The sequence below is a fragment of the Eucyclogobius newberryi genome, unplaced genomic scaffold (assembly GCF_026437365.1).
Source record: "Eucyclogobius newberryi isolate DKJ021-1_F unplaced genomic scaffold, fEucNew1.0.hap1 SCAF_21, whole genome shotgun sequence".
Taxonomy (NCBI): domain Eukaryota; kingdom Metazoa; phylum Chordata; class Actinopteri; order Gobiiformes; family Gobiidae; genus Eucyclogobius; species Eucyclogobius newberryi.
Window position 1 is genome coordinate 8,880,046 of NW_027315846.1, and position 27,388 is coordinate 8,907,433.

Sequence of the window (27,388 nt, forward strand, 5' to 3'; positions counted from 1 at the left end):
GAAATAAAGAGATAGAGAGGGAGAAAACAGTGTGGGGGGATAACTAAGAGAGAAAGAAAGCGTCGGAGGGTGAGGGATAACGGAGAGAGAGGAAGAGAGAAGAGGAAAAAGAGAGAGAGGGAACACAGAGAGGGAGAGAGAGCAGGGAGAGCAGAGAGAGAGAGAGCAGGGAAAGAGTGAAAGAAAGAGACAGTGAGATAACAGAGAGCGTGAGAGAGGGAAAGAAAAAGAGACAGGGAAATAGCAGAGAGAAAGAAGAGATAAAGAGAGAGGGGGAAAAGAGGGGAAAAAGGATTCAACAAAAGCGGTGAAAACTAAAGGTCGCGCAGGTCAACTTGTCACGATAATACAATTTAAACTTGATTTTGAAACTAAGAAAAAATACTATGTAGATAATTTTCAACACAAAATAAATATGTGTTTTTTTGTATCAATTCAGTCAGAAATGCTTTGAGAAAGTAAATAAATCTAGATCTAGTCTGAGTTTGTCACTACTTCTGTTACTTATATGTCACTTGGAAAAAGATCACTATTTATAGCTCTTTATCAGCGTTTCCTCATCAAGAAGGATTTTCTTAATTCCAGTGGCTTTAGCTCATGTGGATGTTGGTGTTTTGCCGTGCAGTCGCTCCGGCCCCGGCGCTCCAGCCTAAACATGCTCTTATATGGGTTTCTGCTCTAATCCCGACACTTCTCCTTTGTCCCGTTATAAACACAGCCACACGGGACGGCCCAGTCATCCGCACACGGGCCGCTCCAAAAGGATCATCATCCCACACAGTCGGACGGTGTAGTGCAAGATTTTTCATGTCTAACGTAAAAAAGAAGAGAGTTGAATGCATTGTGTGGAAAAAGGAACATAGTTTATGCAATTTTATTAAAGTTATTAGTTTTTATTAAAGTTAAAGTTATTAAGTTAAATCATCAAGAAATCAAATGGCTTCAATGGGTCCTGTGTCAAACCAGTTGAGAACGTCTATCTTTTTATTTTGGACCACATTATTTTAATTTGTATCGGTTATTACGCAGATTTATGGACTCTTCAGTAGAGAATGAGGCCATACGACAATGTGAATTTACTCTTATGTGAAATGCATCGCTGATTATGGTTGATTTATTGTGTCAAATGTCTGAAGGGGGCTTGTATTTTAATATGTATAATGTATTCAGTGTATATACCGTATTTTCCACACTATAAACCGTATTTTCCACACTATAAGGCGCACTGGATTATAAGGCGCACTGTCAATGAATGGTCTATTTTCGATAATTTTTCATATATACCGTATTTTCCGGACTATAAGTCTCACCTTTTTTCATAGTTTTGGCCGGGGTGCGACTTATATATATTTATGTTTATACTTATATACTTATGTTTATACTTATATGATATATTATTTGTTATTTTCACACTTGCAACCTTATTTTATACGCCAGTGCAACATATGTATGTTTTTTTCTTCTCTATTATGAATTTTTTGGCTGGTAAGACTTATACTTAAGGTGCGACTTATAGTCCGGAAAATACGGTAAGGCGCATCGGACTATAAGGCGAATTAAGCGAAACTAAACGACACAAAATTTCTTCGAGGTCAGTAAACACAACCAGAATGAATCCATATATAAGGCGCACTGGATTATAAGCCGCACTGTCATTTTTTGAGAAAATGAAAGGCTTTTAAGTGCGCCTTATAGTGCAGAAAATACGGTAATGCTTTTTGGACACTCACAGACACAACAGTGCAATTCACTTATATTTTTGTTGGGTCTGTGTTGGCTGATCTGTTCTAATACATGCATGTTTGTTATGATGGAATAAAGTCTGACGTTAGCTTTTGTTTGTGTTGATGCTCGGTGAATCCAGCTCCTCAGAACAAACCGACATGGCTCCCTCTAGTCTCCTTTTGGTCCGCTTTTCTTCCTTTTAGGGCTGCAAGTCGTTCGAACAGTCATCACTTTGCAATTATTCTATTCGAGCAATGGTGTTTTATGAAATCTTTATATCTTTTGTTAAGATGCGCCGCCCGTGTATGACTGTGCTGATCGACTGGTCGTGGTTTGGAAAAGATGCAGATAAGTGACCAAATCTTTAAAAGAAAAATGCAGGTGGTCCAGCTTTGTTCATTTCAATGTCCGTTTGGTGATTTCATCGGCTCCGTGATTTTGAATAAAAACTGTTTTAATATTCAAAAAGGCACAAAAATGATCATTGAAGTCCCGTCTTCTGGGCTTCTTTGTTAAATCATCATTTTTTGTTATTTTTCTCACTAAATTCTGGGCGTATGGGTGTGGTTTTCCACACAGAAAACACAGACTTTATTTTTTAAACTTATTTATTACCTATATTTAAACCCACTGAGCTCGAAACCTCTTTTCCAAGCGTGACCTGGTTTTAAAGCAGCGTCACAATCTAAGCTGTCCTAAATACAACATAATGATCCACGAGTGCCATAGATTAGAACTAGAGAAGAAAAAATCCTTCTTTAACAGTCCCATAGTTACCAACAAGTGTACACAGTGAATTAGTAAGATTTACATGCTTGTTTTCTTTTCCTTTTGTTTTTAACCCTATATCTTTCCTTATTGACGGTTCATTGAGTGCTTTTTCCTGTCTGTCACACACGTCCCGCGGTGTGTGTGTGTGTGGAGTCAGTTGTCGCTCGACGGGCTTCACTTTTGTAGGTGGCATCCGGAATAAACTGTTGACCGGCTCGATCCAGGTCAGCTGTCTCCGTGCATTATCGTGGGTCTATTGGCGCGACCTGTTGTCTCCTGCGCTGGTGCAGCCGAGCTCGGGCGTGCGCGGATCAGATCGCTTTAATTGGTCCGCGTTTAATAAAGTATGCGACGCCCATCGGCAAAAAAGCGCGACATCACCCCTGCTCGGGAACGAAGACAGCAGGTCGGTGTGCGCTCCGGGCTGTTTAGTGTGTGTGTGTGTGTGTGTCTAGTTAATACAGATGTGGCATGTTGTTTAGGGACAGCGAAGTCGACGTTTTTGTCACGTTTTGTGCTGCAAAAAGCTAAAATGGCACGAATTTACAAGCAAAATCAACGTTAAAATACCAAAGTCAATCCTAAATGTCACACTGGAGTTGGACAATATGAGCTTCAAGGATTTTTTCAAGCCTTAAATAAAGATCGAAGATATTGTAACGTTATTGCAATGGTGCTTTTCATGGGTGGGAATGGTTTTGTCACTTCCATAAACCTATCTCCGGTTGGAACGCTTTCTACTTTTTCAACATGTATGACCGCCTTCATGTGAAATGGGGTTCTGTTTTTGCAGCCAAAGGAATACTGAAGCTTGATTTTTTGCAGGATTCTTTCGCTGCTTTGTGAATAACAAGAAGTGTCGCTCCAGGCTGCCTATTTTTGTACCACAAACTAACAACAGTATTCATGCCTGCACAAGTGGGCACTCATTTACATTCGCAAGGCTCTCAAACAGCCACTTGTCCAAACCATGGCATTAGACCTTATCCACAGAGCGCCCCGAAACGTGGCACAAAATATATCCCGAGGTGGGCAGTGCGCAGTTACATGTACTCGAGTATCTGCTGAAGGAGATTGCACTTTGCCAGCGGCATACTTCTGCTCCTACTCGAGTACTTTACCAGAACAGAACTCTGACTGAGTAAAAGTCTTCTTCTTCTCACTGTGATTTACAAGTGGCAAAAGCTTTATGTTGACGGTGTAAAAGGATTTGAATAATTTATCCGTTGCAAATGCCAGATTATGTGCAGTATTTAAAGGGCCTATGACAGGTTGGACGACTCATTGAACTAAAATGCGATTAAGATTATTATATTTTGAATTTTGCTCAAAATCATAAAGCAATGATCACAAAATAGCAACATTTTTAGGTTTATAATTTCACTCCCTGTTTGTAATTGATGACGTCACACAAGGAAATTTCACAGAAAACGCTGGGTAAAATGTCATATTTTTTAAATTAAGACAAATAGAAATATATGAGAGTGACTTTATTTTGTTGAATTAATGTTTAGAGTCAAAAAAGTTGTTTCTTTGCGTTCATTATGCATAAACCGGAATGAATATCCCTTGTGTGATGTCACTTCCTGTCATTTTCCACATATTTTTCAACCTTTTCTCCACAATTACCTACACAATTGGTGTGAAAATATAATTTATATGTACAACAGGTATAAATACACCAAATAAAATCAAAATTAGAAAATCGTAAAAACATGTCATACGCACTTTAATGTTTTGTCCTTCCAATACAATAACTTTAAATTATAGATATATACTTAGATTGTTTCTTTGTGCTTGTACCTGAGTAATATTATTTTGAAATGACAACAAGATACAGTATGTTTGCGTGTTTAGACTGTCTTAGATCAATTTAGACTTATCCCAAGAGATGAGTTTAGGGCTGGGCAACATTGACAGAAAGTATTATATGATTTTTTTGGGATTATCTAGATAACAGTCATATTATGTGTTTGTAATCCATCGTGTACATAACTGTAAATGTCTCGGTTAAAGCTGCATTGCACAATCTTCAAACCGTGAAAGGAGGAAGTAGGTATTTATATCTTGTTCCTGTAGCTCTTATTCAAACCCTGTGGGACATCGTTATTGACGTCCATGGATTTGCAGGCTATCAAACAACAGATTATTTTTGTCAATGGGAACGGTTGTGTCTTTTTAGATGTCTCTTGTTATGGTCTAAAGTGTCATTTGAACCGTGCAGCTCGACTACAAGTATTTGATCCGTCGCCTGTGACCAGGAAACATGTGGGGAGACGAGAGGGGTGAGTCAGTGGCTTCCTTCACCTGCTAAAGCTCAAAACATCCTCTTGTTCCTCCGACTTGTTCCCTAAAGGCAGATCTACTGTGAGTGTGTCGGAGCGCAACGGGGAAACACTGAGGTCCTTAACAAGACATGGGTTTTCACAAACACTGGAAAGGAAAGTGTGATGTCAAAGGAAAAATTAAAAAATGATGTATGAACGGTGATATTTTTCACTTTATGCCCACGCTTGAACCATAACATCGACTGAAATGGAAGAAAAGTTGCATTTGTTTTTCTCAATTGGCCTTGTAAAGATATGTAAATTATCTATGACCTTATGTCAGTGTAAATGGATGAAAAACCTAAATGCTGGCTTCTGCGAGCTACTGCAATTCACAGTTAAAAGTGATACTACTTTTGTTACCCTAATGTAAGTCAAGTCATATAGGTTTTGGCATACAAAACACAAATAAAAATCAACAAAAATGTTAAGTCAACCCTTTCTGACTTACTGCTGCACATGCACTCCAATTTCCCTCTTTATTTTTAGCATGGTACAGAAAAGAAACCAATATGAATACAATAATAATACACATACAAAAATCCTCTTGCCTAACACTTATTTGACTGTAAATTTTGGGGGTTTTCTGGGAATATCTGGCAACCCTCAGAGCCTGGACCAGAGCAGCAGAACACTTTTCACAACACTCTGGAGACACAGGCACGAACACACGTGAACACAAAACATGGAGCAAATGTGAAGGCGTGAAGGACCTGGTCTGGTTTTTACAAGTTAAAACAGCATCTGGATGACATGAGCTGCAGGTGTCCAGGGGCCTTCAGGGGCCTCCAGGGGCCTCCAGGGGCCTCCAGGACTGTTAACACTAGTAATTTTTACCATAGGAAACTAGATTCCCCCCCCCCCAGCCAATTCAAATGTTTGTCTTGTTGTTGTGTCTTGTGTTTGAGTTTCTCAAAGTGTGGGGCGCGCCCGTTTAGGGGGGCGCAGAGCGACATTTGGAGAACTGTGCACACATTACGCATGGATACTTTTTCTTGGATCTCCCAAACGGGGCTGCCAGAAAAGGTTTGAGAAGGTCAATAATAACTTATATTTACGGGTTCAAACTATTTTAGTAAATTTGAAATTAAGTTAAATTTACCTTACTAATAATAACCAAATACTTTATTGAATGCAATATGGTATATAATACAAATAGAGCCACATCTTATTCTCCTTTGCTCTTTTATTTGGATTAGAAATAGAACAAAGCTGTACAAAAAATTTGTAAGAACTTTTACCACGTTATAAAACCATGAGCATTGATATCCTGCCCATCCCTAATAAAACACTGGGGAAAACAGTAACTCATTGATGACACTACAATTGGTTTATGCGGTAACTGACACATTATTGACACATTATATGACACATTATCTAATTTATATGGTATTTTTGAAAGGTTATAAACTGCAAAGTTAGAAGAACTTTAAGTAGAATTTTAGGTTTTTGGTTCGTTCTTTGGACCGAAGATAAATTTGTCATGGATATATTAGTAACCACAGACTATTAAGTATTAGTTATCCATTGTGACTAAGACAAATCTAGGGGGAAAACTAATGCCTTCTGGAACCTCTGCGACCTTTGAAACGAGCAAGACTGGGCAAGAAACTTGATTTGGGCATGTTCAGAAAAGGGCCATGTCTCCAAAACTGCATCTTATATGTTAATCCTCGTCAGTATCGTTGAAGGAAGGAAAACAAATCTCAAATGGGTGAAAAGGTTATGGTCTTTAAGTTTTGCCAGATTGGTCCAGTTTTGGTACCGCGTTTTGAACTATACTTTACTATATTTCTGTCCCCTGCGTCACAATATATTAGAATAATTGCTCCATACTCTCTCTCTCTCACTCTGTCTCCTTTCTCTGACAAGGCAAGGACACTCATCAGCTGGTTTTGTGTGGCAGCCAGGGAGCCACGGCGGCCGAATTAGTTTGACTTTGTAGTTGAGTGCTGCTGTCATGCGTCTCTCCGTGGATGTGTATGTGTCCGCGTGCATGCAGCGTGGACCAGGAAGTCATAGTAAATAATTCATGTGGATTTCAAGCTCTGTAGTGCAGGAGAAGTGGGTCAGAACTCCACTTAATGTCGACGTATAGATCATAGTGTGGGAACGAGAGGGCGCATGGGAACGGAATGAGCTGGAGAACATGCAATAACTGCGAAGGCATAACTGTGTTGAGTATTACTTTTTTTTTATCTCTATTTTATATCGGGCGCTTTTCTTTTCAATTCTAGTGGCTTAAAGGGGAGGTGTTGTGTAAAAACAACCTTCATTTATAACAGTGTTCCTCCATCATTAACTTGCTCAAAGTTGGATTTCAATTGATTGATTGATTGGTGGATGTTTGAGTAATCCTGTACTCTTCTTTTATTTTGAAAATCAGCCTTTTAAGATTCAAAATTGCCACTTAGATTTTGTAAATGAAAAAAACAAACAGTAGTTTTAAACAGGAAGTCAAAGGAATTGTTTTCATTTTAAATAAAAATTGCAATTTACACAGAAAAACATGTAAATGATGATCTGTTTTAGTTTAGTACCAAGTAAATCTGATGATGATAATGATGATGATGATTATAAAACAATGATACAGTATCAATATAGTGTACGGCATCAATTTTACTAGTTAAAGATAAAATGGAAAATGTGCAAAGATGTTAAAATATAGCATTACACAGTTCCTCAAGGAAAGCGGACATTTATTGTGAAGGTTAATTTGGCTCATTCATTCCAGTGATATTTTTTGTTTTGTTTGGTTCTTTTTAATTTGAATGTCCAATTAGATTTGCAACGCACGTTCAAAAAGTATAGGATTCTGTTCAACATAACTCCGGGAGCATGAACATTTGAGAGAAAATGCTAAACTGATACAAGAATCCCATGCACTTTGGAAGATGTCTGTAGAGGTTTAAACACAATATTTCTATTAAAAGACGGAATATTTTGTTCTTTGCAAAAGCCTTCTACTATCTAAAAGTTTGCAGCCTTTGTGAATCGATACTTGTGCCAGTTCAAATAGCGATTGTGATCTAACTGACCACTGAAGGCAAGTGTTATGCCCAATGACACAACTGCAGTGTGCGCAAGGCTTGAATCGCAACACTTTCTAGATAGAGGGCATGCACCTATACAGCTATGCCACATTTACCTACAAGACCAGTAACTCCTCTTTGATGTTGTGTTGTTGCTTGGATGTCAACGGTGTCTTTTCCGCTGTATTTATGTAGTTGGTGGTTTGACTTTTGCGCCGTGCGTGTGCTCCGGGGAGTCGTACAGCACATGGATGAGGCTCAGCGTGTCGGTGGATAATGACAGGGCCAGTGCAGACCTGTCTCTGCTTCCTGGAGGTATGTTTAGGGGTTTTGTTTGAGCGTTTTCTCTCCAACAAAGACCCCACTTACCCTCGGAGGCTCCCAGGTCCAAACACAGTACGCACGGATGCACAGAAAGCAACAACTAACCTCGAGCTCTTTGATTGCTTTATTCTTGTTAGTACGCTAATGTGGTGATAGTTATACAACCGTTTTTGTATAGGCCTATTTGTAATGCTGACTGTTAGATTTGGAATTAAATGAAGGTTAATTTGAAGACATTTAGGCAAGGCAAGTTTATTTGTAGAGCACATTTCATACACAAGGCAATTCAAAGTGCTTCACACAGCAGGAAAAATGCATTCAAATCACAAAGAAATTACAGAAACAGAAATACAATAAAATTAACTAAATTTAAAAATAAAAAACACCTAGCCAAATCCAAATTTATCCGACCACATTGGCAGGCATTCCAGACACTCCTTCTCATATTTATTTGACATTGCAGCATGATGGATTAGCTCCGCGTGAGGACCTAATCCATCCATGTCTCATTGTCTTATGCGTCTCTGCAGAAACGGCTCACTTCATATTGTCAGTTTGAATCACTGGAAAACATGCACGTCTTTAAAAAAGTCTTGCGTACTCTTCCTGTGCCCTGGCCCACATCATGTTGAGAAGCTGCTGTGCTGTAACACGCCTGTGGTGGTGACAGGAGCGAAGGCTGCGACAGAACTGGCCTCTGGTGATTTAGTGCTTCCTGTGAAGGTCAAGTTGAAGGAGGACTGTTTTTAGGCAGGTTCAGAAGAGCGAGAGAGGAAGGGAGAGAGAGAGAGAGAGAGAGAGAGGGAGGGAGAGGGAGAGAGAGAAGAGGATAACATGATAACAGTCAGAGCAAAAAGAAGAAAGTACTGCTTGAATGTTAGCTCTTTACGAGACGTTATGGAGGAGTCACTGTTACTACTTGAAGATAGTTTATTTTTTATTGATCAAATAGTCGGGTATTTTTCAAATGTATTGAGCTTTTTAAAAAATATTTCGAGCCCATTAGGCTATGGTAAAAATGGGCTAATTGAAGATAAAGACTTTTACAAATTAAGTTTACATTTCTAGAATCTGTAAAATTACGAACAAGAGTATTCCTATTTATCATTTCAGTCTTAAAGTTTTGAGATTTAATTGCTCTTATTACATACAGTTTGGACAAATTGCACCTGTTTTTTCTTTATTTTAGTTAGATGAATTGTAAGACAAAATTACATATTGGATTTAATTTTGATTTAGCTTAGAGCCTTCTATTGATGTTTCAACCAACCAAAACCCTCTCTTTTAATATCTCTTTTTCCTGCGTGGTCCATTCTCTCAATATTTATGGCTAATTATGGCTTTAATATTTGTTGTAGAATTATTTTTGTTTGAATGTTTTTTGCAAGGACATTACTTAAGTTTACTTATTCAAGCTAAAGTGATATATTTGATCATTTAACGCTACCAGCCCCGGAATCATGTGACATCGAGCCCTGTGTCGTGTTGGTGACGCGGCGTGTATTATTTCTGTGCAGTTTTATCTGTCCATGGAGTTTGTTTACATGCTCGGTATCGGTTTAGGAAGCAGATGCGTGTATATATTAAGACCTCGGCGTAAACAGAGGATAGTTATTTGTGGCTGTGTTTGTAATGGCCTATTTCAAAAAGATTGCAGATTTAAGTGAAAAAACAGCTTGCCACGAAGACTAATTTCCTGCCTGAGAATGATTCAGCAGCGGCATCCAGCTGTTGTGTGTTTGTAAAGAGCGAGAAAGGAAAGGGGGAGTGAGAGAGGGAGTGAGAGAGAGAGAGGGAGAGAGAGGGAGAGGGAGACGAGAAAAAGGAGGGGAGAGTTGGTGAGTCAAGAGGTTGAGGTAATGAGGAGTGAGAAAGAGAGAGGAGGGAGGAGAGAAAGAGTCAAGGAGAGTGAGGGAAACAGGTGAGAGACAGGGACAGAGAGGAGGAAGAGAAAAAGAAAGCGAGAGAAAGAAAAAGAAAGAGTGAGGGTGAGAGAGGAGAGAGAGTAAGGGGGAGAGGGGGAGACAGGGGAGAAAAGGGGGAGCGAGATAGTCATGGAGAGAGAGGGAGACAGGGAAGGGAGAGGGAGAAAGGAGGAAAAGAAAGATAGAAAGAAAGAATGAAAAGAGATAGAGGAAAAGGTTGTGCGACAAGAGAGAGATGAAAAGAGGAGAGAAAGAGAAGAGGAGAAGTTGAAGGAAAGGAAGAGGGGGGTTTAGAAAGAGAGAGGAGGGAAAGAGTGAAAGAAGAGGTGAGAGAGGGAGGAAAGAGAGAGACTGAAAGAGCAAGGGAGAGTGAGGGAGAGAGGGAAGGGAGAGGGTGATAGGTTGTGCGACAAGAGAGAGATGAAAAGAGGAGAGAAAGAGAAGAGGAGAATTTGAAGTAAGGAAGAGGGGGGTTTAGAAAGAGAGAGGAGGGAAAGAGTGAAAGAAGAGGTGAGAGAGGGAGGAAAGAGAGAGACTGAAAGAGCAAGGGAGAGTGAGGGAGACAGGGAAGGGAGAGGGAGAAAGGAGGAAAAGAAAAAGAAAGATAGAAAGAAAGAATGAAAAGAGATAGAGGAAAAGGTTGTGCGACAAGAGAGAGATGAAAAGAGGAGAGAAAGAGAAGAGGAGAATTTGAAGGAAGGAAAGGAAGAGGGTTGTTTAGAAAGAGAGAGGAGGGAAAGAGTGATATTGAAAGAAGAGGTGAGAGAGGGAGGAAAGAGAGAGAATGAAAGAGAGTGAGGGAGACAGGAGAGGAGAAGGAAGTACGAGAGAGGGTTGGGGAAAAGTTTGGGGGCGAGAGAGAAGGGAGAGAGAAGAAAAAAGGGGGAAACGGGGTGAAGGAGTAAATCAAAAGCGAGAAAGAGGAGTGAGAGAGGAAAGGAAGAGAGACGGGTGTGGAGAGAGACAGAAAGGAGAGACAAAGTGAAGGAGATAGAATGAAAGAGGAAGGGAGAAAGGAGAGAAGAAGGGGGAAAAGAAAGAAAGAAAGAGAGCGGGATCAGACAGAGCAAGAGAAAGGGGGGAAAGAGACAAGGTCATGGAGAGAGAAGGAAGGAAGGAAGGGGGAACAGAGAGAGAGAGTCGGGGAGTTGAAAGCAAGACAGTGATTTGAGGTGACCGGGTGTTTTTTCCATACTTAATAGTTGTTTTTCCAGGTGCCACAACCCCCCGGCCTCATTGTGCCAGCCGCCGCCGCTCCTCCTCCCACAAAACCAACAAATACTTCTGTCTCCACTAAACCTGAGACTAAAGACTGCACCTTTAATTCAAACGTTGACCTCCTACGCAGTCTGAAATATGAATTTGAGTTGACAATTTGTATGAGAAAGGTAGAGACAGGATTATGAGCATGCGCAATATACAGTACATTTTCTCCGAACATGAAGAGCTCGTAGCCAGTAGTGTCGTCTCAAGGTTCAGCATTCTTTGCACGGGTTTGTTAATATGTAATAGATGGAGAGATGTTTGCCATGCAACTATATCCAAGACTTTCATCTTTTCAGAAAACGTGTGAATTTTCAATGTCTTCGATCCTCTTCGGATGCAAGATATTGAAGTGGAAAGTTTGAAAGTGCTGCCTTGGATTGTCAAAACGTCTGAAAATCAAAAACATACCAACTGCTTTATGCCAGTACATAAATCAATAAAGTCGAGTGTTTTTCCACGTAATGTTAACTCCTCAAATTTAATGTGCAACAAATGTGTTTTTGCCTCGTTCTTCAAGTGTCTATTCTCAACTATTGATCATTAATACCTCACTGACACAATTTCTCTCTCTTTTCTCTTGCAGGTGGTGTTGTCCTTTCCCAAAAAATCCAGTCCTTCTGAGATCCGGAGACGTAGCGACCCCGAGTGACTGGCCCACATTGAGCAGGCCCCAGCCAAGCATCTGCGGCCCATATTTTGCAATTTCACATCTGCTTTAAAACTACATCCAACTAGAAAAATAAAGGGGACTTTTTTGACTGCCCATGGGATGTACCCACGCCGAGGGGATGATGTCGGTTGAAGTCTCCCCCGGCTTTGATTAGGCCTCTGGGGGGGAGGGGGGGTCGTGTGAGGAGAGTTGGGTGATGCCCCCAGCTGGATGTTCCACCGCGGCCCCCGTCATGGCTGTCATTAGTGGGTAATGAGTGGCTGTTAGAAAGGAAGCCTTTGGAGAAAGGAGGGACAGTACAGCTGCTTTTCACGGCCCTGGAGATCTCGAAACATTTCTGCAGAGGAGGAGATTGTGAAGAATTAAAAACACCTCTTGGATCATCAATGATTGGAAATGTTTTGATTTAATTGCCTCTAATTTGGCAAAAGGATTACACTGTATTCAACCTTTTTTTTTTTAAATCCTGGCTTGAGACTTACACAAAGACTAAACTTGCCATTGCTAACCGGATCATAATATTCAATTTAATTTTAAGTAGGTTTAAAGTTGTTTTTTTTTTTTTCATTTCAAGATGACCTTGAACTTTTTCTTTTTATCAACTGGATGAAAATAACAGTATTGTATTCTTAAGCTGACTTTGCGTTCTGACATTTTCAATCATGGCCGCAGCCTACCGCGTTGTGGTTAGCAGTGTTAGCTGTTACAATAGTGTGGTAGTGGACAGGCGCGCTCACTCCCACGCCGTGCACTACTGCTCCGGGCCATGCGGGGCGCTATCGCAGGGACTGGACTGCACCCTGGCCCACAGAGGAACCTGCTCTGAGCTGCTTGTTGCTCCCGAAATAACGTACACCGACGCTAACATCGCATCGATACAGTCTCGAAACTTGTCCAATCATGGTAAAAGCATTTCTATAGATAGTGGATATAGTAGTGGTCTAGAAAGAGCTGGGAGTAATGGGAATCTGTCCATAGGCGAAGATGCATCCACATTGCGAAGTAAAAAAGCATCCAGCGGTTCGATTGGCAACTTGTCCGGCAGCTTGAAGGACATCACAGAGGAAGCCATCAATTTAGCAAGTGGCAAGCTCAAAGAATTCTCCTTCGACAAGCTCCGCCTCTCGTCCTCTAATCATGTCACTTTCAGAAAAGGGCGAAAAGTACGTCCGGATTCATTTAGCCGGAGGTCCGCCGATTTGGAGATAATCTATGGGCACTTTAGCTCCACTGTCACCTCTAATGGAACGGCTAATGGAATGACTAATGGCCTGAGTACTCCCAATGATGAGAATGTGCCACCGTTTGGGTTAAGTAAAAACTTGGAGGAGACGAAACAGAAAGCAAACTCGAGCAACCTGTCTGCTCTTACTAAAGCGAGCGGTGGCTCTGCTGGAAGTCTCTCCAGCATCAGCTCATTAGACCAGAGTATCAATACAATAACCTCCCTGTATCGCAGCACAATGGGCGAGGAGAATTTGATCGCTCGTTTGCTGGAGAAAACCCGTGCTGAGGCGGGCAGTGGCGGAGGAGAGGACATACGCGCTTGCTTGGACATCCTGCTCAAATGCTCGGAAGACTTGAAAAAGTGCACCGATATTATCAAGCAGTGCATTCGCCGAAAAGCAGGCGGAGGTCACGAAGATGGAGGCGCGAGCCCCGACAGCATGTACCGAGCTATGATGACCCGCCTCAGCTCCTATCTCAAAAGACTACCGCTGGATTTGGAGGGAATCAGTAGCGGGCCAGGGCATAGCGAACTGGCCGAGTTGGTTAGCAGCCTTCACTCGCTCCAACAGTCGCCTTTCTCGCCAATCTTCGGCAACGAGCAACCTCCCCGCTACGAAGATGTCGTCCAATCGCCTCCTATCGCTAAATCGTACATCTCTCCCTCTTTGAAACCAGACTCTAATGGTAAATCGTCCCTAAGTTCTCCGTCCCGTACCCCTACAGTTTTAAACGGTCTACCGCACTCGTCTTCAGTGAGTCAACACACACTTAATGTTCCGTCCATACCTTACGCCTCATCGAGTCCATCTTCCTCTCCATCCCATTCGCCTCTTCGCACCTCTCCTACCCCCCCATACACGCACACTCCTCCAGCTTCCCCCATGGAGGCCCTATACATCGAAGAAGAAGACCCTCCAGAGCAAATCCTCGAAATAGCTCCAAAGCTGTCAAGTAATGCCAACGGGTCTGTGGTAAATCACCAGTTTCATTTGTCAAATAATCTGCCAGTTAGTTCCAGCTATAGTCCAGGCTGGCCTTCCACTTCTGCCCCACCAAATCTGGCAACTCCTCAACCCGTTACACATAGAAACGAAGATATTGACAAGATGTTAATGGACTTGGAATGCTTATCGCAAAGTATGAGTAATCCACCGCTTCCAGCTAAAACCAGGAAACGAGAAAAGCTAGCTAATGATGCTTTCGTTCAACCCAAGTTGACGCAATTTCAAATTCAGAAGTCTGTACCTTTGAATGGACCGAGATCAAAATCTCCTGTTCCGGTTGCCTTGGACCACATAGAAAGCATCCAAGGTGAAGCTGGCGAGGAGGAAGACGGAGCACTTTTGATGAGGATTTTGGAAAGCATTGAAAGTTTTGCCCAAGAACTCGTCGACTCCGGGGCCGGAAGTACGGGAAGCGCCGAACGAAACAGTGGCAAGGAGCGAGAGGTTATGCGACTGCTGCAAGATAATTTAGCGTCTACGAGCAGGTCAAACACCCCGCTAGAAAACGATCTTACCGTTTTGTCAGATGAAACCCCTCCCGCCATCCCACCAAAACAATCTCATTCAACTATTGTATCCAAAATTGTGCCAGAACCTTCGCCTTTGTGCCAAATTGAATCGCCCCCTGAACTAGTGCCTTTGCCCATACCAGAACCTATACTGCACCTCACAGAAGAGCCCAACGTTTCAGAACCCACCGTATCAGAACCATTGCCAATATCTATAGACTCCACACCCGCAAGCTTGCATTCCTCACCACCTTCGACTGAACCGGCGCGTGCACCTGAAGCTCCACCTCACGTTACCTGGACGACAGCACAACTAGGAAGTGAAGCAGCCGATCAGTCCAGTTTGGTTAAAGACAGCGGGTCAACTCTTCTCATACAGCAGACTCCAGAAGTGATCAGGGTGAGTGACACATTCTTCCATATTTTTTTTTTTTTTTTCTTCCTTTTCTTCTTTTACAGCTTATGATAACTAATTTTATGCAGATCTATTTTAAACTTCTTTCCCCGTCAGTAATTCAATTCATATTCATACAGACCAGACTAATTCTTTGTACAGAAGACAAAGTTGAAGATTCACACTTGCCCACTCTGTATCTATTTCTAGCTATAAAGTTTTTCAGTTTAAAGTTGCTTCTGAAAGATGTAAGTTGTGTGCTGCCCAGGGGTTGAGCGGTTAAAGCACAGCACACATGCCAGGCTCCAGGTGCAACCGACCGCAGTGTTGTGAGTTCGAATCGCGACTCTTGACAGTTTACGGCATGTCCTCCCTTCGCTCTCACCCCCCATTTCACGGTTTACACCACTCTCTAATAAAACATGGGGGCAACAAAATCTTTAAAGAAGAAAGAAAGCTGTACGTTGTGTGAAAAATCAATTTTATACAAATTTTCATCCTTTCAGTAAGTCTTTGATGTGAACTGCCTCTGCACTGATAGTCTATTTTAAGGATGTAGAGGCTTTGATTTAGTGATGCCTATTAGTGCCGCCTTCTACATGTCCCTCTTGTTACTTCCTACTTCGATATATCTAAGTATTGTGTTGTCAATAAGGATAAAGGGCCTTAGAGATTGAGATTGTACACCATGAATCTAGTGTTATTGACAAATCAGCAACTTTTTCTCAACTGCTTCAGAATAACTTTGCCTCTAACTTTAGTATTTTTACTGTCATTTAAAGCCCTTAGTATGGTCAGCTTGTATTAAAACAAACATGGCGGATTAGCAGTAAAAAAGAAAGAAAAAAACACATCACAGAGGAATGAGAATGAGGATTTCTGCAGAATCAACCAACAAAGCCCAAATTATGTAGATCTGAACTAAAAGACTGAAAGTTTAATTTCAGGCCCAGAAATATCTCAAAAGATAAGTCTGCACAGTTTAGAGACACATGCTACAATGGACCATGCCAAGAATTTCTCCATGGTCAAGTTCCAGACCCCAAAAACACTTCAAATATAGATAAGTTAAATGATTGTGAAACAAAGCAATCTCCATGGAGACAAGTTACCGTACTCCTGAATAAAAGCCGCCCACACAAAATTCACGAAAAAATAGAACTTGTACATAAAAGGGCCAGAACTGTCAATAAACTGCAGGTGCCCACATTGTAAGATGAGATATTTACACATGTAATAACGGTAGTGATGCCTCTTTTGCACCTGCAGTCCGCCGCGGTCTAGATTCACTTCCTCATTAGACTCATTTCTCTGTGAAAATGAGTCTGATTGTAATAAAACACATCACGTTACAAGCTTTAAATACACAAAACACGATGTATCCCCTGACATCTTCTTCTACAGTGTGTCAAACGCTTGCGCTTCCTGCTAGATTGCCCCCCGGTGGCCGTTAGCCAGTCAAATCTATAAATTAGACGCACTGTTGTATTGGCCGCAGGGTTCAAAGCGTGGGAAAAAAGTAGCGGCTTAAAGTCCGAAAAGTACGGAACATAATGCACCTTTTTAAGAAGTATGAAATATTTTATACATACACCAATATGTCAACATTGCTTTTATCTATTTGTGTAATGTGGGGCACTGCGTGGATTCAGTGTCACGTTGGCTATATGCAGGATATTTTTGTCAGCTGCTTATTAAGAGCTCTATCTCTGCGTGAGATTGTTGTTTTAAAAATGGCCTTGGCGACGACTCTTAATGGTTTTGATAAACATGCTCATCAGGAGGAGGGATTTTATAGAGAAAAGCGGTTATTGTGTTAGAAGTGGCTGTGCTTTGTTGACATTTCCTGCCTTGATAACCTGTGTGTGTTTTGGCTCCCTGAATTCTTCCCTGGAGAGCGCGTGTGTTTAAGGTAATTTGGGGTTGTGTGCTGCAGAGGCAGCGTGAGGTGAAGGGAGCTGCTGCAACATTTCTCCAAGTGTCATCTTCCATAAACTAGAGTCAAACTACATCTTGATTAAACAATTAGTATGGTTTATATTGTAGGTATCAAGTTTTGTATAGACCAAATCTGACGTAGGATTGGACCAGGACCACAGAAAATGTACCTATTCTAAAATAAGAACTGAGCCAGGAATAAACTAGCAGAACTAGGATAAAGTTAGCACTAAACTAGAAACGCAGCAGGACAAAATTTTGGCCGAAAGAACCAAATGCAAGGACAAGGCAAGCCACACAAACTTAAAAAGTAAGTTATAAAGTGAGACTTATACAGATTTACAAAATTTACTTAGAAACTAAACAAATACTACACATTTTCAAAATTAACTATAATAGATATACATGAATATACATTCTATACAACATGAATGTAAACACACCAATCTGTGAATGTCTGTCTATTAACATGCACTGTCCTGAAAATAGTGATTGCATTGATGATTCCAAAGATTCTTATCACAAATTACTTCCTTAACTTTAGAAATACTATAGTTCTTTGGTCAACAAAGCTGTTATAGAATACTAAATCAAATAAAAAAAAATATTGAGATAATTTAACGTACTATTCATCATTGTAGTTCAAGTTTGGACCTCTGAAGCAAAGTTTGATAAGATAAGATAAGATAAGATAATCCTTTATTGTCCCACATGGGGAAATTTCATTGATGCAACGCAGGTAGATACAGAGGTAGATACAGAAGAAAATAACAGATCACTTAAAGGAAGTTTGAAAAACACTCTCAGTAGAAGATCTCCTATAAACAAAAACTCCCATAGACAGACCTTGGAGACCCTTGTTTGTTATCTTATCCCTATCACACTCTTTTAGCATCACTCACTTTGTAAAAAATAACGAGAACATGGGAGTGTATACTTTGTTTGACGTGGGCGTTTAAAAAGAGCAGCAATTACCGTAATGAAGCCTGAGAGATGCACCTACATTAGCACTGGCAGTGGAGAAGCAGATCTTTCGTATTCACTTGTTTGCCTTGACCCTTTTGTCTCTAATTAGATTGTTGCTAATTTTCTTCACACATCCTCCCCTGCAGCGCCTCTCGTGTTTATTTACTGAGCGGTGTAACCCAATGCCCCACCAATATGTAGGCCACCTATTTGTGAGGTTACCATGGTAGCCCTCCACAGCCGGGAGAGTGCAGACCACTTCAAAACATCTTTGCAATCTATTGTGCAATTTCCCAGCCGATCTCTGCATCTTTATTAACCTTTTATAGACCGGACATTCATCATTGTGGCGTAATACGTTAATTTGAATATGTTTTTGTTTATCCAGGCTTGGGACTAGCACAATATGTATTATACTGGCTATTGGCCCAATGTTTGAACAATGTGAGGACAGGTGAAGAACTACAAATGGATCTAATTGGTTATCGTTGCCTGTAACTGTTACACTGCAAAAAAATATTTAATGACCTGAATTCAGAATTGTACGAGTGATGAGTATTTTTACTACTTCATTGCAAGACTTGTTTTTTCTGATTTGTTTTTTTGATCACCGGTAATTACATAGTAGTTAGTAGAATATATATAGATATATCGGGTGATGCATTTTTCTTAATTAATTACATGAATCGCATACCAAGAAACAATAAATACTAAAACTTTAAAAAAAAAAATAATAATAATAAAAACTAGACACTCATTTGAACAATATTACTAGCAAAAAAAAAAATGGACAAAGTTCAACATTTCCTGCATAGTTTTTATCCATCGTAACTAATAATAATAATAATAATAATAATAAATATAGCCGCAAGCGGCAATGATCGGCCCTCGCCACGCCGCCGCCACGCCGCAAGAGGAGGGGGCGCTAACGCGCCCCAATTGTCCTTTTATTACGCCTACTGCTGAATCTGTGACGCTGTCACATCTTCTCCCCTTTGTTTTACCATCAAAAAGCAATTCTATTTTGAATTCTTGGCAAAATGTGCGGCTTTGCCGCACAGACACCGTGACTCTTTGAATAAAAATGTGGATAACTTTTGATGGTCCACCCCTGAAAATGAGTCTCACCAAATTTCAGGTTAATAGGGCTGACGCCCTAAGAGGAGTTTGTGAAAGTCTAAAGTGTAAACATGTTCTGGCGATTTCCCCATTGGAATAACATGGAAGGTTTCGGTCATCGTTACGGCAACGCCATAACAATTATGACATGGGTCTCATTGACTTTTTTGATGGGGATGCCAAAATTGAGTTTTGTGTCAAATTTCATATAATTTCGCAAAACTAAATATTTAACCTCCATATAAAATCTGTAGGGGGCGCTGTGGCTCCAAATTAATTTATTTCACTTCAAGTAGGTTTAGGGCAAAGAGTTTAACAACTGATTCTAATTTGACGCAATTCGGACTTTATCTGCGCAAACGGCAGAAATGTTAAATTTGGGAGATTTCTGAAATTCTTGCTACAGTTTGCGGCTTCGCCGCACAGAGACCGTGACAGGTATCAATGTAATTTGGATAACTTTTGATGTCCCACTCCTCAGTAGCATTTTTACCAAATTTCAGCTTTTTAGGGCCAACGCCCTGGGAGGAGTTCGTAAAAGTACGACGTTTGGAAAAACTCCGAAGTCATGTTTAGCCATTTTTGAAGCAATATGGCTGACATTTGGTTGGGCGGACGGCGTTGCCGTAATAATATTTTTTACTTCTCTTGTCACCATCTACCTCTGCGCCAAATTTCATGATTCTACGATCAGATTTTTTTTGGGTCATTTCCCATCTCTCAATGCATTTTTGGTACATTTGGGGGCGCTGACGCGCCAATTTTTTTTATTTTAGAAAAGGGAAATAGCCAGAATGTAGAGAGGCACGATTTTTAGAGGTGTGAACATTTTTGTGACTTTTCGTCAATGTTCACTGAGTGAAAAATAGGGGGGTTGGTCCCGAGAAGAAAGAAAGAAGAAAGAATTAAAGCCGCAAGCGGCATCCAACGGCCCTCGCGGGCCGCCGGCCTTCCGACTCTGCTCTCTGCATTTTACAGAGTTGGCGCTAACGCAATTGTCCAAGATCTAAGACAGCGACACATTGTACAAGTACAATGCTGTGCTTAACCAGTGCAAATGAACACAAATGTGGGTCAAATGTGCAGCTCCAGCGCACAGAGACCGTGACACTTGGAATAAAAATATGGATAACTTTTGATGCCCCGCTTGTGTAGATGATTTTCCCCAAATTTGAGCTTGATCGAGCTATTGCCCACAGAGGAGTTTGTTAAAGTGTGAAGCATAAATGTTAACATTTCAAGGATTTGGCGTTTTTCCCATTTGTGACATATATTTGCGGCTCTACCGCACAGAGACCGTAGTACTTAAAATCAAAATATGGATAACTTTTGATGCCCCGCTTGTGTAGATGATCCTCCCCAAATATGAACTTGATCGGGTATTCACCCTAGGAGGAGTTTGTTAAAGTGTGAAGTGTAAAAATGTGGTAATTTTAGAGATTTTGCGGTTTCCCAATAGGGATAACATGGGATGTTTCTGTCATCGCTACGGCTACGCTTTACCAAATATGACTTTGGCTCCCATACTTTTATTTTGGGGATGGCAAATGAGAATTGTGTGCAAAATGTCATGTCATTTGGAAAAACTCTTGTTTATAGGCCACTCTGAAGGCCAAATAGTCCAAATTCTGGGAAAAGTTTGCGGCTCAGCTGCACAGAGACCGTAAATGTTATCCATAAAATTTGAATAACTTTAGATGCCCCACTTGTCTAGAGGAGGTACACCGATTTTGAGATCGGTGGGCCAAACGCACTAGGAGGAGTTCATTAAAGTGTGAAGCATAAATGTGAACATTTCAAGGATTTGGCTTTTTTCCCATTTGTGACAGTATATTTGCAGCTCCACGGCACAGAGACCGTAGCACTTAAAATCAAAATATGGATAACTTTTGATGCCCCGTTTGTGTAGATGATTTCCCCAAATATGAACTTGATCGAGCAATCGCCCTGGGAGGAGTTCGTTAAAGTGTGAAGCGTAAAAATGTGGTCATTTTAGAGATTTCGCTGTTTTCCCATTTGTGACATATATTTGCGGGTCCGCCACACAGAGACCGTAGCACTTAGAATCAAAATATGGATAACTTTTGATGCCCCGCTTGTGTAGATGATTTTCCCCAAATATGAGTTTGATCGGCCAATCGCCCTAGGAGGAGTTTGTTAAAGTGTGAAGCGTAAAAATGTGATTTGAGCGATTTTGCAATTTTCCCATAAGGATAACATGGGATGTTTCTGTCATCGCTACGGTTACGCCGTACAAAATATGACTTTGGCTCTCATACTTTTATGATCAGGATGGCAAATTAAAATTTTGTGCAAAATATCATGTCATTTGGAAAAACTCTATTGTTTATAGGCCACTCTGAAGGCCAAATAGTCAGAATTCTGGGAAATGTTTGCGGCTCCGTCGCACAGAGACCGTAAAAGTTATCCTTAAAATTTGGATAACTTTAGATGCACCACTTGTCTAGAGGACGTACACCGATTTTGAGGTTGGTGGGCAAAACGCACTAGGAGGAGTTCGTTAAAGTGTAAAACATAAAAATGTGGTAATTTGAGAGATTTAGCGGTTTTCCCATAGGGATAACATGGGAGGTTTCTGTCATCGCTACGACTACGGCGTAAAAAATTATGCATTTTTGTGATTGGCTTTTGTGATCGGGACGGCAAAATAGAATTTTGGGTAAAGTTTAGACAATTTTGGTAAAACTAATTTTTGACCTTCAATGTTAATTTAAAGGACACTCTGTAGGGGGCGCTATCGCGCCCATTTCAATTTTGTCAGCCTAAACTGGTCCAAACAAGAAAGTTTAACAACTGATTCAAATTTGAATCAGTTTGAATCACAGCGTGTTTTCATTTTCAAAGGAAGATGGCGGCCATAGGGTAAGTCTGGGGGCGTGGCCACAATAATATTTTTTTTTTGTCCTCACCAGAGGAAAGCGTGTTCCAAATTTCGTAGCTCTACGACAAAGTTGACCTCGGGGCGTCTCCCATAGGCGCAATGTATTTTAACTTTTGTCGGTGGCGCTGTCGCGCCATTATTTAACGGAAAAAAAAATGGCCCAGAAAAAATCGAATTTTTCGCCGATTCTGAATTTTGGGCAAAGTTTGGTGAGTTTTTGAGCATGTTCAGGGGGTCAAATTAGAGTTCAAAAAGCAGAAGAACAAGAAAAATAAAATAAAAAATAATATTTTTAGCAAAAACAACATAGCCGTTTCCACTATAACAACAAATTATACATCGTTTGAAAGCTCTAAGCCTTCCCGATGCCGCCATGGGGTGGAATCATCATTACGAGCCCTTACGCGCTCGTCACTCCCTTTCCCGTCGAGGTGCCCCACCCACTCCCCATAGACTTCCATTGATTTGAGCAGATACAAGCATGGCCCATGCCTGCGGCATGGATTCTCGCGTACGGGACGATGCCAGGAGTGATTTTGGAGGAATGCAGCGCTTCGCGCTGCTGTTGTCAACAATGAGTGAATGGGCGTAGCCCATTCACTCATTGTTGACTATTTCTGTCATAGCAGGAGTAAGTATGCATGATCCATGCCTTCGGCATGGGCTAGTTCACTGTACTTGCCAGGGGCGACGGGGTACCAAACATGCGGGCTGCGCCCGCATGTTTGGTCAGACAGTTGAAACGCTGCCTTCGGCAGCGTTGCGGGAGCAATAGGCCCTCCGCCCTGCTGGGGCTCGGGCCTAATAATATTCCGATGCGAAAACAATGTTTCCCATTTTTCAAATATCATAAACTATACATTTTCGGAAAGCGCTCGCGCTTTCCTACCTCATGGTGTGGGTCCCTGGTCACTGACGGGTACTTTCGTTAATTTTGAGTGGGCTCCGCCCACTTTGTGTTTTTGGCCCTCTACAGTAATAATGTTCAATTTTTGCATTACATGCTTATATGCACGGAACATGCAAGAGATGGGGAACGTATTTGTGAGGTACTTGGCGCAAATGAGTGCTTTATATGGGGATGACGACCGCGAAGCGGTCTCAATGTAAAATGCTCGTTTAGTGCGCACTTTTGCACGGGCTTCGCCCGTTTACAACGGTAATGTTCCATTTTCCTACTACTAACTAGAATGCACGGGGCGTGCATGAGTGAAGGAGTGCGTTAGTGAGTGTTTGGAAGTGGGCGAGCGCTTCGCGCTCGATTTCGTGGCATGTCACTTTCGCAGCCGTGCTTCGCACGGCCTTACGAGATTAATAGGCCTCTCGCCAGCTTGTGGCGCTCGGGCCTAATAATTCATCATCAACCTTGTATATAGGACCTTTTGGACACTCAAAGATGCTTTACATTCAAAGACCACATTAAAGAGAAAGGACAACAGTAAGGAAACCACATTTTGTAAAGAAATCATTATTATTTTGTGTTAGAAAATACATTCTATTGTTTGAAAAATATTGTTGTTATTAGCACTTGGTATGACACACAACATTGACTGATAATTTAGTTTGAAACAGGAAGCACTGAAACACCTTGAACCAAGTCACATAATCAAGGCCATCATGTAAATAAATCTATTCAAATCCTCCCAAATTAGGTTTAATATCAGAATTTGACATTTAAACATTCTTTTTTTTTTCTTCTTTTGCTTCGTAACCGCTAACATTGCTAGCGCGCTCCTTTCCCCTGGCATCTCTTTGTTCCCATGGCCAGGTATCAATCTTCCCTGATCGCTCTCCTCGCACCTCTCTGATTGGCCCCTGGTTTATTTCGGTCTGGGTAAATATGAGTTGTTGCTGAGTGGAGGGAAGACCACTCCAATGAGACGTGGGTGATTTAGGACAGGGGGGGCGTGGCGTTTCTCTGGTGTTGGGTCGTGCGTCGGCGTCCGGAGTGTTAACGGTACAGTTACCCCTCGGTGCCCCCGTCCCTCCTGGCAGCGTGAGGTGAGAGCCGGACCTAAATCTGTCCACCCCTCTGTACTATGGCATCCCGCTAACAGACTCTCTGTCGCCAGTGTGTAAATGAAACTGCCCCTGTCTCAATGACTGAATAAATGTTGGCTCCAAATTGCAGTTGATTTTTGTTAAGACTGCATGCTAATCCTCGCAATTTAAGACCAAACCATGTCGCAAATCACTGCATTCTTTACTGTACTGTTATTTAAATCAGCAGACATACTGTATTATCCTTTTCAGGGCAGAATGAAACTGTAACATATGTAAGCCGGCCTTTTTTCTCATTATAAACCACAATAAAGATGAGCGAATCCTTATAGCGGATTGACCTTCATAATGGCATTTCTTTGTGGCCAGCAGTGCTTTTACATTTATGTGTTTTTTGCATTGAAAAATTGCTACAAGACTGTCCTGCACATCGTTTTTGAATAAATGCAAGTAAGTACAGAGCAGTGGGCGGTGATATTGGGTAGGTGAAAATAGGAGTTTTTGTAAAAAATGTATATCTTTTACCATTTCTGATAACAATACTTAACATCGCATCAGGAATGTGGTAAAATGTGCTTGTAACTGTCTTGATTAACGTTCAAATATCACACAAAACATGAATGGACCATAAAATTAACCACAAAATACCCCTACACCCTTGTTTGGAAGATTACACTAGATATTTCTGTCTCCTTTTGAGGTCAATTTAAATTGTTTTAATTATAGACAACATACTCCTTATTAAAATCTGCATATTTCCAACAACAATTACAATATTGTCTATTTTTTTATCTACCGCCTCTAATTAAAACACAACTTTAAGTAAACTATGATGGTATAACGTGCTAAAAGATATGATGTCCCTTTATTTGATTCAAACTTCCAACTCCCACAGATGAATACTGTTGCTGTGTCCTTGGGCAAGACACTTAACCTGCCTCATGCATGTGTGAGCGCTTCCTTGATGTAAAGCGCTTTGAATTCTTTGAAAATACCATTCAAGATGTCTCTATTGTCCATTTCTCTGCATTTCTGAACATCAAATTCAACAGTAATAGTCTCAGTAATTATTGCCGACCGAAACACATTTGGTCCTGTTCTAGTTTCTGGTTTAGTCATGATCCAGTCCAGGTTTAGGCCTCGTTTGGGTCCCAATTTTGGTGTGTTGTATGTGCAAATGTGAACGCAGCCTTGTGTTTTGGCCTCGTCCGTAAGCTGAGCCAATGCTACTGCAGGTCACGGTTTAGGAATAGCTCGGCGACACTCAATCTTACCTCTGGCACTCTGGGAATTATGCTAATATATCCTCAACACGGCCCCGCCCTCTTCTACAGCGCCACATTAAACTGCCAATCAAAGTGTAAACAAGCCGAGCCCCCCTTGCGCTCAAAGTAGCACCGCCACTTGTGCTGTCCGCCCCTTAGAGACTTGTAGCTATGCCCCTCTCGACATGGTTTTCAGCCCACAGGAGGAAGTGGGAAGTCGTGGGATGAAAGTGGGTCCAGGGGCAGTAACATCCGGATGTGTTCCCTTCCTCAAGTGTTTATTGTTGATTCTGGAGCTGACAGAGTAATACAGGGCTCTCTGCACCTGTCAAGACACTTAACATGAACGTGAACACCATGGAGACAAGGAAGCAAGCGGAGAAGAGGCAATGCAAGGACAAAACTGGCAGATAGGACTGGGAGACTAGTGTTGTTGTTGTTAAGGTTGACTGAGATGTCAAAATGTAATGAAGTTGAAAGAGTAAATGTGTCCAGGTAATGTACAATGTGTTCCAACGCTTCAATAAGTGATGTCTTCATTAGAACTATCCTGTCTCCGTGTGGTTTTATTGTGTAGTTCAGACTAGAGACAGACAAACCCATATAAATTAGGTAATATTTGGACTTGGACTATTTATTTTGGACTGAACAATTGCATAAAGGAAGACATGACACTGTATTTTAACACTTTAATGCAATGATGGTATTGCACGAAATGTGACAATCCGGCTCCCTTCCCTACTTTTCCTTATTATACTTTTATTTTGCAGTGCAATGAAATCTGTAGTTAGTAAGTTAGAAGTACTTTTTAAATGTATGTTATTCGGGTAAATTATTAAGATTATTGGCTGAGCTTATTGGCCATTGGCTGCTCTGGACTCTAATATATTGCTATACAAACACATACCGTGCAATCTCTAGTTCCCATCTCTTCCAAGGGGGTCCTGGCCAAGCTTAGCACAAGATCTGGACCGCTCCTGACCGGTTTCCTCAGTGACATTGAAGGATGGGTCAAATGCAGAGGACATATTTTCCAACAGGGACAATAATGTGTACTTTTTATATTCATTTAGCAGATAATCATTCAGTGCTCTCTATCAAAGATTAATGTGGCACATCTCAAATAAAATATATATATATAAAGACATTTCCCATATTTGTCTGAAAAGTACAATCACACTAAAACCCTTCATTGGCGAGTTTCCACAAGATGTTAAATGTGAAAATGATCACCATTTAAACAGATTTTTCTGTTGCAACTTGATATTGAAGAGGAATTGCTGTATCCACTGGCTCATGTTTTCCTTAGGTGTCGAGACTCTTGTGGAGCGTGATTTACAGCTGTAACCTGGCATGTCATTTATCATTCATTGATGGCCTAATCCAGTGGCTGTCAACTGGAGCTGGGAAGTGTTAACGCGTTATTGAAGAGAAATCTTTTGGTTTTCAGCCTATATTTATGTGAAAGGTTTAGCACATTACATCACTTTAGCATTCCTGAATGTAACAGGGAGAATTCATGAGCATCAGCCTATTTCTAACTGGCTATTCGTGCACCTTTATAAAGTAGTTTCCTTGATTTCCTTAATTGTATGAATTAAATGACACTTCCTGGTTGAAATCATAACTAATATGTAGTGTTTTTAAATGAAAATAACGTCATAGAGTTCAGCTGGGGAAGTTGAATCTCAGTTTGTTCAATAATCAACTCATGCTTAAACCGTAACAGTTAAAAGGCACACAATGTAACTTTGATGGTGTGGGGGTTCGTCATCTGCTCGTCTCCATGGAGATATACATAGTTGTTTTGATAGTGTAACATTAAACTCCTGCATTTGTTCATTTGCAGGTGTTTCATTGCTAAAAAACATCTTGAAAAGCATGCTTTCCTGGCCTGGTGGCATCAGATGGGTCAGTTTAAAACAGCCCAGGCGATGCAATAACATCTCCATGGAGACCATAGCAGGTGGAGGCCTCTTTTTACATGAAAAAAGTTACAAGTGCACCTCTGACTCCTTTT

At 41.1% G+C, this 27,388-nt stretch overlaps 1 protein-coding gene across 1 annotated transcript in view; it reads left to right on the top strand.

Moving 5' to 3' along the window:
- Positions 1-12,579: 12,579 nt before the first annotated feature.
- Positions 12,580-27,388, top strand: part of ppp2r3a (protein phosphatase 2, regulatory subunit B'', alpha) — a 46,153-nt gene continuing 31,344 nt past the window's right edge. The window contains exon 1 of the mRNA XM_072457550.1: positions 12,580-15,183. Coding sequence (XP_072313651.1) covers positions 12,703-15,183 — 2,481 coding nt within the window. The 5' untranslated portion in view covers positions 12,580-12,702. The remainder of the gene's footprint in view (positions 15,184-27,388) is intronic.